This window comes from Meriones unguiculatus, chromosome 16, assembly GCF_030254825.1.
Source record: "Meriones unguiculatus strain TT.TT164.6M chromosome 16, Bangor_MerUng_6.1, whole genome shotgun sequence".
NCBI classification, from domain to species: domain Eukaryota; kingdom Metazoa; phylum Chordata; class Mammalia; order Rodentia; family Muridae; genus Meriones; species Meriones unguiculatus.
Genome location: NC_083363.1, coordinates 35,832,102 through 35,851,058, shown reverse-complemented (window position 1 = coordinate 35,851,058; position 18,957 = coordinate 35,832,102). Strand labels below are relative to the sequence as shown.

The 18,957-nt window shown below is 42.0% G+C and overlaps 1 protein-coding gene across 3 annotated transcripts in view; it reads right to left on the bottom strand.

Annotated features, from left to right (window-relative positions):
• Kat2b (lysine acetyltransferase 2B) overlaps positions 1-18,957 on the bottom strand; it is a 114,893-nt gene that overhangs the window by 51,041 nt on the left and 44,895 nt on the right. For all 3 annotated transcript variants that reach the window (XM_060369662.1, XM_060369661.1, XM_060369660.1), the window contains exons 2-3: positions 14,643-14,769; positions 2,898-3,043 (exon numbers count right to left, since the gene is read on the bottom strand). In XM_060369662.1, the coding sequence (XP_060225645.1) occupies positions 2,898-3,043; positions 14,643-14,769 (273 nt within the window). The remainder of the gene's footprint in view (positions 1-2,897; positions 3,044-14,642; positions 14,770-18,957) is intronic.

Sequence of the window (18,957 nt, the reverse complement as noted above, 5' to 3'; positions counted from 1 at the left end):
TTAGTCTAAGGAAAAGAAATGAAACAGGGATGGTAAAAAAGAGAGCATTGACTCTCTTGGATTCTGATTTTAGAAACAAATGTATCTGCGCTGTTGTTTGAAAACGAGAGAGAGCAGCGACCACAGCTATGACCTGGCACAACTCTAGCTGGCTTGCTCTACTGGCTCCAGGCCACATGGCCAAGGGGATGGAAAGCCTGACAGAGCCTTGACTTGCAGGGCAGCAAAAGCTGCTGGGCACTTGCTCCAAGACAAACAGTAGCTGAAGTTCTGCAGTCCTTGTTTTCCCTCAACTAAGTTCTTTCTCCAAAGAAGCAATAACAGCTAGAACCTGCCACAGTTCAGTCAAATGACTCAGGCCTCACAGCCATGTCAGGAAGCTGGCACCTGACTGGCCTAACCTGCTGACATTGTGATTCACTCCCCCATCCACCCCATCCCATTTTGGAATATCCTAACAGTACCCTAAAACTTAAAAAAAAAAAAAAAGTATTCTCTTTCTCCCTTCTGTTCTATTCACCTCCAATCCTTCAGTTAATAAAAGAGAAAAAAAAATTTAAAAAAAGAAGGAAGGAAGGGAAAATTACAGACCAAATGTTTAGATAAATACAAGAACTATGAAAATCCTGTAGAGAATCCACTAAGATTTCCAGCAGCCCTGATAAAAAGCGAATTCAGTGGATAACTTAGCTCTCTTTGTCATATTAAAAAAAAAAAATAAGCAGAGGCTGGAATGCAGCTCAATATAGCACTTGTCTGGTACATACAAGGCCCTGGTTTCAATCTCCAGTATCACAAGGAGGGAAAAATAAAGCTAAAAAAGTTAAGTGCAGTAGTTCTTATTAAAAGAAGAAAGTTTTTTTTTTTTTTGTAGGCTGGACACATAGCTAAGAGAGAACAATTATCAGGCATGTGCCTTATAGTTGTGTGGTACACTGAAATACATGCAAGCAAAACACTCAACACACATAAATAAAGAGCACTACAGAGAAAGAAAAGCAGAGTGACCAAGAATGGGACAATAGTTGGGTTCCATAAAGATTTATATAAGTAATCAGGCATGGTGGCCTGTGCTTGTAAACCCCACACTAGAATGACTGAGGCAGGTATATCATGAGTTCAAAATCAGTCTGGAAAACACAGAGACATTATTTCAAAACTAATCTGAAAAAAAAAAAGTAAAATCTGAAAAAAATAATACAGACACTGGTATATGTTTCCTGGCCACACCTTCAGTTTTGATGTGTTTCCTAATATCTATCTTCACAAGGACTGTACAATACAATGTCATCTGCAAAGAACTCAGAAACAAATTTTTAAGTGTTTCCTTATAAGATTTTTAATTTTACATATATGAATGTTTGGCTGCATGCACACATGTGTACAAGTACCTGCAGAGCCAGAGCTACAAGCAGTTGAGAACCACCCAACATGGAAGCTAGGAAGTGAACCCAGGTCCTCTATAAGAGTATTAGGTGCTCTTAACCACTAAGTTATCTCTCTAGGCCTCAGGTTTCTTGTTTGAACTGCCTTTCTGCCACCTCCTTTGAGAATCTGGTTTTGGCAGTGTCCCCTGACAGCACCTGTGAACAGCTATCTGAAAGAAGAAGAGACACGAGAAAGTAGAAGCTCCTGGCGGTTATAGCAATAATCAGTGACAGTCAGACTTCCCCAGAAGCACCAGAATCTCTGCTTCCTTCCACTGAGACCTCTCTCCAGGTTTCACCTCCATGGTTTCACTGCTGTGCCTGCGTGCCACAGCCTCTCTGCCTGGAAAGCTCCCTGAGCAAGAATGGCTCTTTTCCCTCCCAGGCTTTCCCACTGCAAAATCATTACTGCTTGTTCACTGGCCATCTCCTTGACTGACATGTAACTCCATGGTGGAATTGTTACAGCTTCATCTTGTTACAGCTCTGTCCCTCAAGATACCTCAAAGCCATCTACGGTACAGGCTATGATAAACATCTGTTTGGTGGAAGGAAAGAAATCCATAAGCATATGTGAATCAACATGTTCAGTTTTGTACACACATGTGAGGGGGTTCACAGACAGCTCATTTTAAAGACTCTTGAAGAAGCAAAGCCCCAGGAGCAGAGCCGAGTGCCTTCTACTCACAAAATACACATGGAACTGCGCTCATCTGACAGGAAAATAAAAGACTTTGGAAATGCGAAACTCTCACCTTTCCCTGGGTACAGTGGCCCATAGCTGAAATATCAGCACCTAGATTCTAGGTCCTAGAAGGTAGAAGCAGGAAAGTCAGGAGTTTAAAGCAAACCTCAGCTACAAGGGGAGTTTGAGACCAGCATAGACACCTAAGACAATGTCTCAATAGATAGAGAGAGAGAGAAAGAGAGAGACAGATACACAGGCAGGCAGGCAGGGAAGGAGCCTGGAGAGATGGTTCGGTGGTTAAGAGCACTAGATGTCCTTCTAGAGAACTTGAGTTCAGTTCCCAACATCTGTGTTGAACCATTAACAACTGCCTATAACTCCAGCTCCAAGAACTCCAACAGTCTTTCCTTTAATCTCAGCACTTAGGAGGCAGAGGCAGTTGGATCTCTGTGAGTTTAAGGACAGCCTGTTCTACAAAGTGAGTTCCAAGATAGCCAGGGCTGTTACAGAGGAACCCTGTCTCAAAATAAACAAACAAACAAACAAAACAAAACAAAAAAACAAGGGGCCAGCATGACAGTTCAGCAGGGAAAGGTACTTCCTACCGAAGCTGACAACCTGAGTTATTCCCAATAGAGGAAAGAGAAAAATGACTCCCACAAACTGTTCTCTAATCTCCCTATGTTAGCCATGACATCTGCAAGTACCTGAGTATACGTTCACATACACAAATAAGTAGTTAAATGTAATAAAAATGAAGAAATAAAATGTTAAAACCTCACCTTGAATAGGTAAAAATAAACTTGTTTGGTATCTGCATCTTCTTCTTTGTGGACGCAGGTAAAGAGGTACTCCACGTCCAACACAATTCCCAGGAGTCTGTTCATTTCCTCCTCCGATACATTCTCCAAATGGGAAACATGAGCAGCTTAAGGTGAGGCCAAAAGAAGAGGTGGAAGAAGTCAAGAGAGAGTCACAAACATCACCCACAGTAAAACAGAAGGTTATACCTAGCATGCTGGCCCTTGCTTGTAATCCTGGCCCTTGCCAGGATGAGACAGGTGGAAGACAAATACATCAAGGCAAGCAGCTACCAAGCAAGATCCCAAACACAGAAACATAGAGCAGCAGGGCCATCATGATAGTTCAGTAGGTGAACATGCTTGCCATACAAGCCTGACGACCCAAGTTCAATTCCCACTGTGGAAGGAAAGAACAGATTCCCAAAAGTTGTCCTCTGACCTCCTCACATGTGCCCTGGGATGTTCAAACCCACACTCACATGCAAATACACACACACACACACACACACACACACACACTAATTAGTAGCCACGCATTGTGGCTTACAGTGAGCTGGCTCAGTGGGTAAAGGTATTTACTGCAAAAAATTGACACCCTCAGTTCAATCTCCTTGTTTCACACTGCAGGAGAGAACCAACTCCACACAGTTGTCTCCACAAGCACACTGTAGTGCACACACATACACACACACAAGCAGTCCTTGTAATCCCGAGTGAATAGATCTAGTGGACACACCTGAGTTCACAAGGATCAACGCTGCATCTTTGCATTATCATCCTGAAAAGGGAGTGATTGGCTGGGCATAGTGGACACCTGCCATCCCAGCACTCAGGAGACTAAGGCAGGAGAACTGAGAGTGTAGGAAGAGCCTGGGTTAGGACAACAGATAATGGTACATATGTATGAAAGTGCCATAATGAATCCCATTACTTGCATGCTAAGTTAAAATTATTGAAAAAAAAAAATGTCTTTGGTGCTCCTGTGTCTGAGGTTTGCTGTTGCTGTGGATAGAATAGGCTGATTCCCAGGCTGGCGCCTTGCAACGACCTTCCATCACCACGGATCACACACTGAGATCCAGTGTCTCAGGTTAATCACTGGAGATTTGCATGCTGATATTAATTTTATCTTGTCTTTTTTGGGTGAGGTTGTTGTATTTGTCTAAGACATGATCTCACTACGTAGCCCTCAACAGCCTAGAATTCACTGTGTAGACAGGCTGGCTCACAACTCTGAGAGATCTGTCTGCCTCTGCTTCCATCTTTGCCTGGTATGGGAGGAGTCGTGGGAGAGTTGCCAAGTTTTAGTAATAAGAAAATATTTAAGATTCACTCTCTTGGCAATTTTCAAGCACACATTACATAAAGAACCATTTCTTTGACTTTTAAAATTATTTGTTTATTTGTTTGCTTGTGTGTGTATGTTTGCCTGGATATATGTATACACATATACCAAACACCTGCTTGTTATACAAGGAGTCCAGGTCAGCACCCTGGCACTAAGATTAACACAATGATGATCTGAGAACTGAGCCTGAGTCCTCTACCAGAGCAGAAAGTACTCATACTGGCTGAGCAATTTCTCTAGCCCCAAGAACCATGTCTTTAAAAAGATGTTTTCTTAGGATTGGTGTGTTTTTGTGCAGCCCTTGCTTAGCATTGAAGAGTCCTTGAGTTCAATCCTCAGCATTCATGCAAACAAAAACAAAAATGACTTTTAAAAATAACTGGAAAATTACTGTTTATATTTTAAAGTCTTCTTTAGAAAAGATGAAAAGGGCTGAAGAATTAGCTCAGCAGTTAAAAGCATTGGTTGCTCTTCCAGGACCCAGGTTCAATTTAAAGCACCCACATGAAGGTTCACAACCAACTGTAATTCTAGTTCCAGGGGATGTGATGTCCTCTTCTGGCTTCTACAAGCACCAGGCACCCCTATGGTACACAGACATATAAGGCAAAACATTCATGCATGTAAAATAATAAATAAAACTGAAAAGGGTTTTTTAAAGGTTAAGATGGTTTTTTGTTTGTTTGCTTGTTTGTTTGTTTGTTTCAGTAATTAGTGGTTCTTTAGAACTTAATAAAAGTTGCTTATCAGTAAACAATTTTGCTTTGCAGTTAAAGGAAGGCAACCTGGGTACTGGCATGAGCAGGGAATGCTTGGAGTCCAGAGATTATGTTTATTATGGCCAGCTCTGGCAAACAGCCTCAAAGAATAAGAAGCACATTTTAAATGTGAAATGTTCCCTCACCCCCGTTGATGTGCTTGAACACTTGCAAACCAAAACAAACCCTTCTTCACCTTAGCCACTTTGAAAGATATCAGAGCAAGGAGAGAGTAGCTCAAACTCAAGTGATCTTAGGGTCTCAGAGAGATGTGTTTGTTTGTGCAATGCCGTATTTAGACTACACGGGAACAGAGAGAGCCGTCTGGAACTTAAGAAAATGCAGTGGCTCTGGAATGTGACACAGAAGGAATGAATCTGGTGGCTGGTGGGGAGGATGGTGAGGACAGAGACAGGCCAGCTGTCATTTCAGGATGACTGTCATATTGTCTTAGAGTCCAATTTGCCTTGCTGGTGGTACCCTTACATTTTCAGGGTAGGGAGGCTGGGAGTTCCCAATAGACTGACATTTGAAGAAACGAGCTGGTGATGAGAATTTGTTGAGAGCAAAAAGCTGAGAAGCACACACCTATAAACCCAAGAGGCTTAGGCAGTAGAATGATGAGCACAAGGCCAGCTTTAGAGAAAGAAAAAAAAAAAAAAAAAAAAAGACTTCTGGGGCTTAAGCTGCAGCCAGCCTTGAGTAATTATTATTATTCAAGTTTGTGGGAATGGTCTCAGTTTGTAACATAGGCTGGGCTGAAACTTGTGATTTCTCCTGTTTCAGCCTCCTGTATCCCAGGTAATTATATCCATATTTTGTAACAGGCTTTTGGAAGACTGTTTGAATTAAAGTAGGGGCCAATAGATTTGACTATTAAGTTCAGATGTATTAAAATTAATAGGCTAGATGTGGTGCACTGTTGTAATTCCAGTACAAAGGAAAACAAAGCAGGAGAAAAAAAAATTGATATCAAAATTACCAAACAAAAAAATGCAACTTATGTAGAAATAACTTTATTCTTTGTTTCTCTTTTTGGGACAGGATCAATATGTGTAGCTCAGAATGGCCTCAAACTCACAGAAATCTCCTGCTTCTACCTCTCCAGTGCAGGACTTAAAAGGTGTGTCCCATCACACCCAACTGGAAATAACATGCCCCAGTGCCCACTGTGTGCACAGTGTGGAGTGAAGTGGAGAGAAAAAGCGCCTCAGAGGTCAGGGGAAATGGGCATCTCTCTAGAAGAGTGTGCCTTGGCCCCTTCTCAATACTACATAACATTACAGACAACGGAGAGCCACTAGCGACCGGCTGTGTGCCTGCTTCTGAGAATCACAGTACAGCTGCTGCCTTGCAGGAGACCCATAGGGCACGGTCACTGTGTGCTGTGATGTTCTACTGACGAAGTATACTTACTTGTATTTCTTGTATTTCTCAAGGCTGGCCTGCCAATTCTTCTGAGGCCTGTTGAACTAGAAGCAAATGTGTCCCTGTTCCTTTGTACCACAAGCAAACACAAAGGTGTCTACATGATTTGGAAGCAGCACAAATTATTTTGTTGTGATCAGTGTTGGGTTGTTGTGTTTTTTTTTTTTTGGTTTTTTATTTTGGAGGAGTTGTTTGTTTGTTTTGAAAAGGGATCTCTGGCTGGTCTAGAACTTAATAAAAGGCCCAGATGGACATGAACTCACCTAGACCTACCTGTCTCTGCCTCCTGAGTACTGAGATTAAAGTCATGGGCCACCACATAGCCTACATATCAGGTTTTTTTTTTTCTTTTGCTAGAAGACTTTATAAAACTAATGCCTGCAATTTCCAAACTTTAGAAAATTAACACCTGCAATGATAACTGTCAGCACACTAATGGGCAACAGGGTGATCATTTAAAGATTGTTTTTTCAGAGACAGTCCCTGTTCCCATTCTTTGAACACTCGAGCTGCCATGGGCTATATCTGAGCAGGGGTTCTAGGCTATCTCTATACATGGTCCTTGGTTGGAGTATCAGTCTCAGAAAAGACCCCTGTGCCAAGATTTTTTGGTTCTGTTGCTCTCCTTGTGGAGCTCTGGCTCTTTGATCACCTACCCCTGAGAGGGGAGCAGTCGCACCAGGGCGCAGAGGAAGACATTGCAGCCAGTTCTGATGAGGCCTGATAGACTAGGGTCAGAAGGGGAGGAAGACCTCCCCTATCAGTGGAGTGGGGGAGGAGCATAGGAGAAGAAGAGGGAGAGAGGGTGGAATTGGAAGGGGACTAGGGCAGGGGCTATAGCTGGGATCAAAGTGAATAAACTGTAATTAATAAAAAAAATAACTTTAATAAAAAAATTCAAAAAGGAAAAAATTGTTTCTCTTGCATAATCTCAAATTTTGAAATGGAGAAAAGGAAAAAAAAAAAAAAGGAAGTCTAAGAGTCAGAGCCCATTACAAAATTGTGGTACTTAAAAACCCATGGGAACTAACTTTCAAATTTAAATGTTCCCACAACTGCACTGAAAATGTTAAAAAAGAAGTAGTGTGGTAAGCAGTCTTGTGGCTCCAATAATTGTGGGGCACAGCAGGTTCAGGCAGGCCAGGCCAACCTAAGCAATATAAGACCCTGTTCTAAAATAAAACAAAACAGCAAAGAACAAAGGAACAACAAACCAACAATCCAACATCAAGATACAGGAGAAACTAAAAATATGTTCTAAACTGCAAGCCTTTAAACGTCAGCCATCAATCACAGTTCGGAAAACAAGCAGGTGCGTATTTGTGACTATCCACAGGGAAGCACCACATCCAGCAGACCTCTTAGAACACCTTTATTTCCTCCACAAGTTTTAGGGTTAGGCCTGGAAGGGCAAGAGTTCTCTGGCAGAAAATACAAGAAAGGCATGGGGTGTAGGCAAAGCTGGGGAAATGGGGGACCAGGCAGCCTTCAGGAAAAGCACTGTGCAGAAGGACACGCAAGTCAAGTTTCCTGATCCAACCTATGACCCTGAGACCTTGCAACCTCTGTGCTGCGTGGACTCACTTCCAGCGCAGCTGAAACTCAAAGGTGACTGGTACACTTTTAATCCCTGAATTTGGGGGGAATTGGGAAGACCCGAAGTTCAAGGCCACCCAGCCTTACATGAGACCCCATTTCAAATGAACAAAAGATTTTATGATGTTTTATTTTTCAAAGATAAAAAGCTCCTTCCCCCCAACCAGAGTCTGTCATTTCAGTAGTAAGAGATGAAGCAAGAAAATCATGATTACAAAACAAAACCTTTAGAAGCTAAGTCTACTTTCCTTAAAAAAAGAGATTAAAAAGATGAACATTTCTGGCTATTAAGAATAAAGCTGCTATGAACATAGCTGAGCAAACGTCCTTGTTAAGTGGTGGAGCACCTTTTGGGTATACGCCCACAGGAGGTCTATCTGGGTCTTAAGATAACACTATTTTCAATTTTCTGAGAATTTGTGGTACATTTACACAATGGAATAGTACTCAGCTATTAAAAACAAGGAAACCATGGAGCTAGAAAAACTCATTCTGAGTGATGTAACCCAGAACCAGAAAGACATGCATGGTATATACTCACTTATAAACAGGTATTAGCCATATAATTAATATAGGATAACTAACGATTCTAAAATCCACAGACATAACCTAAAGAAGCTAAATAACAAGAAGGACCTTAGGGAGGATGCTAAATTCTCAATCAGAAGGGCAAATAAGATAGATACTGGAAGTGGTAGAAGAGAGTGAACAGGACGAGAGCCTACCATAGAGGTCATGTGAAAGGCTCTACCCAACAGGGGATTGAAGTAGATGCTGCGACTCAGCCAAGCTTTGGGCAGAGCTCAGGAAGTCTTGTGGAAGAAGGTGGGGATAGAAGGACTCAGAGGGGACAGGAGCTCCACAAGGAGACCAACAAAGCCTAAAATTCTGGACCCAGGGGGAACTGCAGACACTGATAAATCAACCAAGGACCATGCATGGAGAAGACCTACAACCCCTGCTCAAATGTAGTCATAGGCAGCTCAGTCTCCATGGAGCTGCCTCTGACATAAACTCAGTTGCCTGCTCTTTGATCACTTCCCCCTGGCTGGGCGGCCTTGCCAACCACAGAGGAAGAGGATTCAGACAGTCCTGATAGGCAAGGGTCAGATGGTAGGAGAGAAGGACTCCCCCCTTTTCAGTGGACTGGGGGAAGGAGAACAGGAGGAAGAGGAAGGGAGGGTGGGACTAGAAGAAGATGAGGGCGGGGGCTACAATCAGGATATAAAGTGAATAACTTGTAAAAAATAAAAATAAAAAGATGAACATAATATAAAACAGTAAAAATGTCTAAAGCTGATGACATTAGTGGTTGAAAAGAGAAACAAGTAAAAATGACCCTCATCAAATTAAGCGTGTGGTGGCACATACTTGTAATCTCAGAACTGGGGAAGTGAAAACCTTGTGTCCCAGAGACCTTATCTCAAAAAAAAAAAAAAAAAGTAGTTCTGGGGTGGTGGCACACACCTGCAATCCCAATCCCAGTACTCTGGGGGCAGAAGTAGGCAGGACAATTGGGCCTACAAAGTGTGACCTTGTCTCCAAAAAACAAAAACAAAAAAGCAAAGTTGCTGGTATAATGTTCTTGTGGAATGTATACAATTTACCCTTGTTCATTCAAATGCTGATTTCTCTACCCCACTATCTGGTTTCAATCTCAGCACTGCATTGTGATGTTTATTCTAAGCATCACCTGTCTCAAATTTGTGTAAACAAGCCACCATTTGTTCTCTGTATTGTGAATAAAACAATAGGCCAGTGCTGAGCAATGGAGAGAATAGGGTGAGACATACTGGTCCAGAGAAGAGAAGGAAGCGAGGGGGAAGAGTCAGGAAGGAAAGATCAGAAGGAGAGGACCTGGAACCACCAGGAGAGATGAACCAGACCTAAGATATGACTAAAAAGCAAGTATAATGTGGGAAATCTGAATGGGAGGAAACTACGTGGGCTTGGAGGTTTAAGATGGAGTTTTAAGATGGAATAACTATTGCCCAGCATTGTGCTCTAGGTTAATTAATTAAATCCTAGCCTCAGCTGGTTTAGGAATAACCACTGTTTAACTAAAAGAAATCAATAATAAATATTAATAATCCACAGCGCAAAGTAAACAATGGTGTTCCTGAGGAAGAACACTAAGGTCGATGTCTGCCCTCCACATCCATGTACACACACACAACAGCAGGAAATTGCAGCTGCACTTGGTCACATGGTGTATCTCTTGCTCTCTGGCTTCTGTGTAAATGCACAGCCCTCAATGAGGAACGTCTCATCGTGGAGCTCTGATAGCCTGGAATTCATTCTGTAAACCAGGCTGGTCTCAAACTCACCAAGATGAAGTTGCCTCTGCCCATGTGAGTGCTGGCAACAAAGTATATACTACCATCCCCAGCACTACCTTCCTTATGTATGCAAAAAAAAAAAAGAGGAAGGTGGTCCATTCAGCCTTTTCCAGGGATATTATTTCTCGGTGAATCTGAAGCTCACTGTGTTGGCTACCTGGGATCTGCCTGTCTCTACCAATAACACAAGGGTCACAGGCATAGGTGGCCGTGTGTGGGACCTGCAAGTTTGAACTCAGTTCAACAATAGCAAATGCACTTAGCTGCTGAGCTATCTTCTCAGCCCCCAAAATAATTAGTTCCTAACTCCCAATCAAATGTTCTTCTTGTCTGAGAAGATACTCTGTTTCCAAAGATGCAGCCGGGTCCACATAATGAAAGTCCATAGATCCAGCTGGAGACCTATGTCATGGGAGGGAACCCGTAACTAATGCCAGCTGGAGCTCCTAGAACCAGAGACCTAGGATAGAACCAAACTCCCAGGAAGAAAAAAAAAAAAAAAAAGTCAATAAAATGATTCCTAATGATAGTAGACCTGAGCCTAGCATAATCGTCATCAGAGAGGCTTCATACAACAACTGATGGAAATCGATGCAGACACCCACAGCCAAACATCAGGCCGAGCTCTGGGAATTCTTCAGAAGAGGGGATGAAAGGATTGTAGGAGGCAGAGGGGTCAAAGACAACATAAGAAAACCCACAGAATCAACTAACCTGGGCTCACCGGGGGTCAAAGAGACTGAACCAACAGCCACGGAGCCTGAGTGGGTCTGACCTAGGCCCACTGTACATGTTACAGCTGTGTAGCTTGGTGTTCTTGTGAACTCCTAACACTTGTTTGCCTCATCCAGCTTTGACATAAAGGTATGTGCCTAGACTTTTTTGTTATGCTTTGTTTGCTTGATATAATTGGTTATGCTGTGTTTGGTTGATGTCTTTGGGAGGCCTGCCTTTTTCTGAAGGGAAATGGAGGAGGAGTGGATCTGGGGAAAAGAGAAAGTAGGGGGAAGGACTGGGAGGAGAGGAGGGAGGGAAAACTGCAATTAGGATGTAATATATGAGAGAAGAATAAATATAAACAAACAAATCAAGTAAAACATCATGGACTGACTCTGTATGCACTGTTGTCGTTAACTGCTCAGAAGTGGCTCACGAGGACCTTCAGCATTCAGGCTTACATGGTTCCTGACAGAATTCCCTAGTACACAACAACTGTTAATGATCATTAAGTTGGTGACAGGTCCAAGGTAGAGTGTCAAACTAGCTGATGTAGATTGGTACCTTTCTATGATTGTTTTTTTAAGCCGGAAAGGGGGAATATAGTGTACTCAGTCTCACAACCAGTGTTCTAGATCGCAGGCAAATGAATTAACTAGCATTCCAGCTAATTCCAGAGTTAATTCAGTTAATTCAGAGTTAATTCAGAGTTAATTCAGTTAATTCCAGAGTCCCAGGAGTTCTGGAAAATGTACAGACATTTTAAGAAAGTTGTCTAGGAACAGGGAGTGATGGTGGATTCCCAGTTCAATGGCATTGAGAAAGCTGAAGCAGGAGGATCACACCTCTGGCCTCAGAGATAACCTATTTTTGACAAAAAAAGAATAATCAAAAAAGTTTAGACTTTCCATGACAGCAGTGGTTCTCAACTGTGGGCCAATGACCTTTGCACAGGATCACACACATATCAAATATATCAGATACTTACATCATGATTCATAACAGTGGCAAAATTACAGTTATTACATAGCAACAAAATAATTTTATGGTTGGGGTCACCACAACATGAGGAACTATATTAAAGGGTTACAGCATCAGGAAGGTTGAGAACCACTGGTTTACAGTGCTCTATTTTCTAAAAACATCAAATGGGGACATGCTCAGAAGGGCCGCGGTATAGCTGTCCTGACTTTGGGAAGAACCACTTGTTCAACATTCCAACATACAGCACTAACTAAACTCAGTAGGTTACAGAAAAGAAAGAGAGGACATGGAAGTAGGAGGCAGATGTATCTGGGAAGTTTGGAGGAGTCAGAGGAAGAGCTGAGATTGAATATGCTTGAAATAAAAACAAAAACAAAAAATATGCTCAAAATATGTATGCACGTAAAAAATAGTGAACAAATAAAATATACCTAAGTATTTTATAAAATTCATTTATCTTAATCTCAGGATATGTCTTAATTTATGCACAGGTTTAATTTCAGTGGTGAATTTGCAAGTATGAAGGACATGGAGCTGTACACACTGCTGAGGTGTAGCTCAGTGGCATAGCACTTACCTACCTGATAACCTAACTGATAACTGATTACCTCACCTAGATTCCTAGCACCGAACACCAAAACAAAACAAAACAACACTAAAATAAAAATAATTACATACTTATTTTTCCATTCTTCACTCTGTATTGAAAAATAAGGGTATCTGCTGCCAACACTTGTTCAGAAACATGAAAGGAGACAAAGACAACTGGATTTTGTCACTTGCACCACTGGTTTTATGCATAGAACCAGACAATTCCCAGCTGGGAAAGAAAAAAGATCTTTGTATTTTTAGTGGTAACTGATTTGCAATAATAGGATTTCTCAGTCAATATGGGTACAGCTCAGCCCAGGCGTAGATTTCTTGAACTCCACTATTAACTGCATCGTATTTCCCAGGTGACTCAATTTGAAGGACACCCAGTCTATTACCTCACACAAGGGTTATAAAATTGGCTTATTATAAGCTGAGACATCTCTGGAACTTTTGGAATCCTTCCTTTGCACTGCTTAAAAATACCACAGCCTTTAGCCTGGAACAAGATTTTTTAGTAATGAAAGCATTTTTCTGTTAATCATAGCTTAGGTTATCTTTGAGACCAGTTCAGGCAACACAATAATGCACTTATTATTAGTATGTTGGTTTCTTCTGTGAGATCCAGGTACTGTTTCCTTTTGAAGAGTGCTCCAGTCCAGCCATTTCCAGAGAAGATCATACCATCATCTCTTCTTTTGCCTTGCAAGTACTAAAATGTCAATACTGAAACACTCTCTAGCAGATAACAAAAGAAAACATCCCTCTCAGCTTAAGAGTGGGTTGGCTTCAGAGGTGGGGCTGCACCATTTGAACCAACAGCAGACTGGAGAGAAAGTCAATGCCAAAAATACCATTCTTTTACAGTGCTAGGTCCTTGTCATACTTGGCAGTAAGTCAGTCTTATTTGGCATGGGCAGACAAGTGTAATATGATTTCCAACTGAAATACCACCTCAGAACAACCAGTTCCTCACTGAACTTGATCTGAAACAGAGTTTGCACCTATCTGTGATCCCAGCACTTAAGAAGTAAAGCACAACACCATGAAGCTGAGACCAGGTTGGCTATAAAGTGAAGCCTGAGAGGCAAGGAGTGTGCATGCGTGTAAGAAAAAAAGGCAGATAAATTATCTAGAGCTGAGGTCATAGTTCAGTGTCAAAGCATGTCTTTGTATGTGCAAAGCCCTAAGTTTCATCCTCAGTACCAAAAAGACACAGAAAAATGTTATCCTAAAACTAGTGATAGGGAAACTGGACTGAGGCTCAGCCAGCTAAAAGCACTGGCTCTCTTGCACAATTGAACCTGGGTTCAAAACCCAACACCCACATGGCAGCTCAAAACCATTTGTAACTCCAGTCCTAGAGGATCTAATAGCCTCTTTTGTCCTCCACAGGCTCCTGTACACACATGGTACAGAGACACACACAAAATAAACATTGCCAGGCAAAGTAGCACACACCTTTACTCACAGCACTTGGGAAACACAGGTAGGTGGATCTCTAAGTTTGAGTCAAGCCTGGTCTATAGATAGAGTTCCATGACAGCCAGTGCTACCCAGAGAAACACTGTCTTAATTGATTAATTGATTGATTTTTAATAATTATTGAATAATTAATACTGTCATTGTAATTATTACACAAGTTTCAAATTTGGCATCAAAGCCATATAGCACCCCCTCTACCAGGACAAATTAGGCATGTTACTCATTTATCTTACAGAGCAGAGCCATCATATTCCATCTCAATTTTATCCCTTCTGTGTGCCCCAGCTCTTATAACACGGTGAAAGAAACAGAGGAGAAGGCAGTGCAAACTGGTAGGTTTGAGTCATCCATGAAGCACTTTCCAGTAGACTCTGAACCCTTGTCAGTGAAGTGGCACTCAAATTTGGTTTGCTGAGAATCCAGTAGTGTGACTGTCAGGCCCCTGTGGAATGTCTACTGGTTGATTTGGAAAACTTACCAAGGGCATGGCTACAGCTTCGACAGGATTCTGTCAAACTGACGATTATTTGCTGGAGGTCTGCTCTTGGTGGAGTAGGAGAGGGGTTGGGGTTCTTCCAGCCATTACATTTACAGGACTCCTCTGCCTGGAAAAGGAAAGAGAGAGAGAAACAGAGCTCTATAATGGGCAGCCATAGAAGGTTTTACAAGAGAGCAATGCCCACTAATTAGCAGACAAGGACTCACACATGCACTATGTAATTTATACACATGAAGGCTTGCCATACGGTGTGTGACAGGGAGGCCTTCAGGTAGTATCCTTAAACTGAATGATCCCTGTTACTCCTGAAAACCCTGTTTCCTCCCTAATGTCAGGTACCAGTCCTCTACTAGCCAAAACAGTAGGTTTCAACTGCAGTGAAATACGATCTAAATAAATAAGGTGGACAGCTCCAGAAGATCTGACACCCTCATCTGCACTCTTCCAGATCCTGCACTCATGTGCACATACCCACACAAAGACACACACATACACAGAGAGAGAGAGACAGACAGACAGACAGAGACAGAAAAACACACAAATACACATACATACCACATATATTTTTTTAAATAATAATATGAAGAGGGACTGAGAAAAACCACTCAACCTTGAACCCTGGCCTCCACCAAGCACCCTAGATGTACTTCTACTAACCCTACTCTTGTCTCTGAGGACATGATGCCTGAAGGCCAGAACACATACCCTCTTCAGGACCACTCAAAACTACTGACCACATGGCAATCTCTAATTCGATGATAACACCACTGCAAACTGACATGCTCTAGCACTGTGACTGTTGACAGCTACCACAGAAACAACTGGAAAGGCCAAAAGAGAGAGAGAGAGAAGAAGAAGCAGAGGTTTTATTCTTTTTTAGGGTTTTTGTTTGTTTAGTTGGTTGGTTTGATGGTTAGTTAGTTGGTTGGTTTATTTTGGTTTTTTGAGACGGCAGAGTAGGAAGGAATGAATATTCTATTTGAAGATATCAGCAAAAAGGTTATTGCAGCCACTGGGTTCTTTCCTGTTTTGCTCCAAGAGGGATGCTTGCTTGCTTTTTTTTTTTTTTTTTCTTTTCTTTCTTTCCTCCTCCTTCTCCTATATTTTATTTCAAAAAAGGTTCAGAGGATGACTGAGCAATTTGAAAAGTTGTGAGTGAATATTGGGGAGTCTGAGAAACTAAAAGAATCAGACTAACTTTGTAACCTATGTTTCTTTTTAATTGCCTTATAACTTATATTTGCAAGTTTTGGGCCCATGTTAATTGAAGCCTCTTAGTGCTTCTCCAGAGAGCAGAAAAATGTAAAAGTTCCTGACATTGGCCATCTGTGAGGGCAGGGATGGGGAGGAGAACAAGCAGAGATCTCTACTAAATGGAAAAAAAATCACCAGCTGGCACCAGTGAGATGGGCTTTGTTTGGAGACTGGGCCAAATGGCCCCAATCCTTCTCCTGACCTTTGATCCAGGGCCTGTGGCCCCCACTCCTCGGAACAGACATGGGATGAGGTGGTCACCCTCCCACATTTAACTGTGGATGGCAGGAAATTCCAGACTGACTTGAAGATCAGATATTTACGACAGGGCTGACTGGACCTAAGGGTGACCTGAACTAACCAATTATTTTAGGAGTTGAACACCTCATCCAATCCTAAATCGCCAAGAAGGCAACCCCAGGAGATTCCCGCCTTGTGTCTTTTAAAAACCTAAGGTCTTTGTCTCCCGGGGCCACTCCTAGCTGACCAGCAGGGGTGACCCCATTGCGCAATGGTCAAGAGGAACCTCTTGCGTTTTTTGCATCGATGGATGAAAGCCAGAAGGGTCACACTATTCTCTCAGTTTTTAAAGTGTTGCAGAATTGGCTGAGCAACGAGATGTTATGGGTGAAGAAGGAAGCATCAGAAGAGCAAGTAACTCTGGAGAAAGGAGCACAAAAGGGTTCAGACCTGGTGACTGAAAGCAGGAGCTTCCAGAAAGAGAGACTGGGCTAGAAAGAAGATTGCCACCTTGCCCTGTGCCACATACTTTCAGTTTCAAGTCCCCAAAGCCCCAGGGCAGGACAGAAAGCTGGGAGGAGGAGGCCAAGCAGGGCAAAGGGTTAAAGAGAACAGCCTGTTTTGAGGGAAAGGGTTACAATCCAGCCAAGTGCAGCATCAGAGTAGTGGCCTGGGATTACAAAATCACCCTCGGTTTTCCCACATGCCTTCTAATGGTGCTGACCATTGTTATAATGAGAAAACATGGCATCCAATAGAAATGAAAGATCTGAGGAATTTTAAAGAGGCTACTATTTCCTACAGAATGCATTCTCTCCTCTCTCTCTCTCTCTCTAAAGAAATATCAAATAACTGGGCTAACCAAAACAGAATTATTACCCAAGATTGGAAGAAATGGGGACAGCTGTGCTAGAGGCCGGTCAGCAGTTAAAATGGTTAATATGGTGGAGGGAAGAAGCTTCGAATACTGAACAATGAGATAGAGCAAAGGAATAAATATTGTTAGACATCAATTGCTTGGTGAAGGGCAATATTCTGACCTACAAAAACACATTTGATGATGCCATTATAGAACAATGTCATTTGGCAGCTTTAAGAGCTTGGGACAAGGCTGAGATGCCCAGAAAAAGATCCACTTCATTTACTAAGATACTAGAAGGCTCTGGAGAAGCTTTCACAGATTTCTTGCAGAGGTTGGTTTCAGCTATAAACAAACCCATGTCAGACCCTGATCCCAGACAGATGCTGACAGAGACCTTGGCACTTGAGAATGTGAATACTGACTGTAAGAGAGTAATTAGATCATTAAAGGCATGAACATAACCAACTGACAAATAAGAGACAAAATTGATATTGGCTCTCATGAGCATAATGCCAATATCAAAGAACAACCTATATCTAGAGCTCTCAGATATCAAAATATCTAGTGCTTTAATTGTGGCAAATTCAGCCACTGAAAAGAAATTGTAAGGCTAAAAGACTCAGAGCTCAAAATGGTAGAATTGGTATCATTGAAGAACACGGTACTTTCTGCCAAAGAAGCAAACAAGCCATTTCTGGGGGCAATGGAATACCTGGATTCCCCGGTTTGCAGACAGTGTGGTAAAGGGTGTCACTAAACTAATGAGTACAGGCAGGCTCAGAAGGACACACAAGGTAATATCTTACGATCAGGAAACAAAGCTCCAGCTTGAGGCCTCATAGCAAAAAAAAAAAAAACTACAAGCTGTTTCTCTCTGGTCAGCCAGGAGGTAAAAAGCAGTCAGAGAAATGGCAACTAAGTATTGTTGATCTCATGCACACTGCGGAAGGCAGTGCTGCCTTAGTTTTGACCACAGATAAACCTCTTAGCCTATCCCCCCAAATTCAATGTTACAAAATAACCACTGGTGTTTATGGTCCTTCACCTTCAGAGACAATAGGAATTATCTTGGGAAAAAGTGGATTAACATGCCAAGGATTCACTGTTCATCCAGGTATTATAAATGGTAATTTCAAGGAAGAAATTAGAATTGAGCATATGGTGAGGGGAGGTCAAATTATCACAGGGGTTAGAATTGCTCAGCTGTTACCATTTCCAAACATTAAAGGCAAATCTGCTCTAGTAGAAAAAAAACAGGGGGATTTGGGAGTACTGGAAAATGTGTGCTCTGACAAACAGTGGCTAACCATGAGAGACCAAAATTAAAATTGCAAATGAATAATGTTGAAATAGAAGGTTTGGTGGATACAGAAGCTGATGTAACTATCATTTACCAAAATTCCTGGAATCAAGAATGGCCACTTCTGAAGGTTTATACACAGTTTATGGGAATTGGCAAGTTATCTCAAATAAACCAGTGCACAGTGGGTTAAATGTGTGGGTCAAGAAGAACAACCCGGGAAGTTGAGACCTTATGTGGCTGAGATACCCATAAATTATGGGGTAGGAATCTATTACAACAATGGAGAACTACAATTAATATTCCTGCAATCCCAAAGATAGCTCATGATAAGATTAGGGGAGAAATGTTAGATGCTTCTGGAGAAGATATCATCGATATGTGTCATCAAAAACAATCACAAGTTGTGCCCATTGTTCAAACACAGCACATCACAAAGATTGAATTTTCAAATTTAAAGGGGGGCACTGCTGAAATACCAACAGCCCTATCCCTAAAATGGTTGACTGAGAAGCCAGTGCAGGTAGGACAATGGCCCTTAACTAAGGAAAAATTGCAGGCACTTGAACAGCTAGTATAAGCGCAACTGGAGGCACAACATACAGAAGTCTAGAAGTTCTTTCAATTCCCCTGTGTTT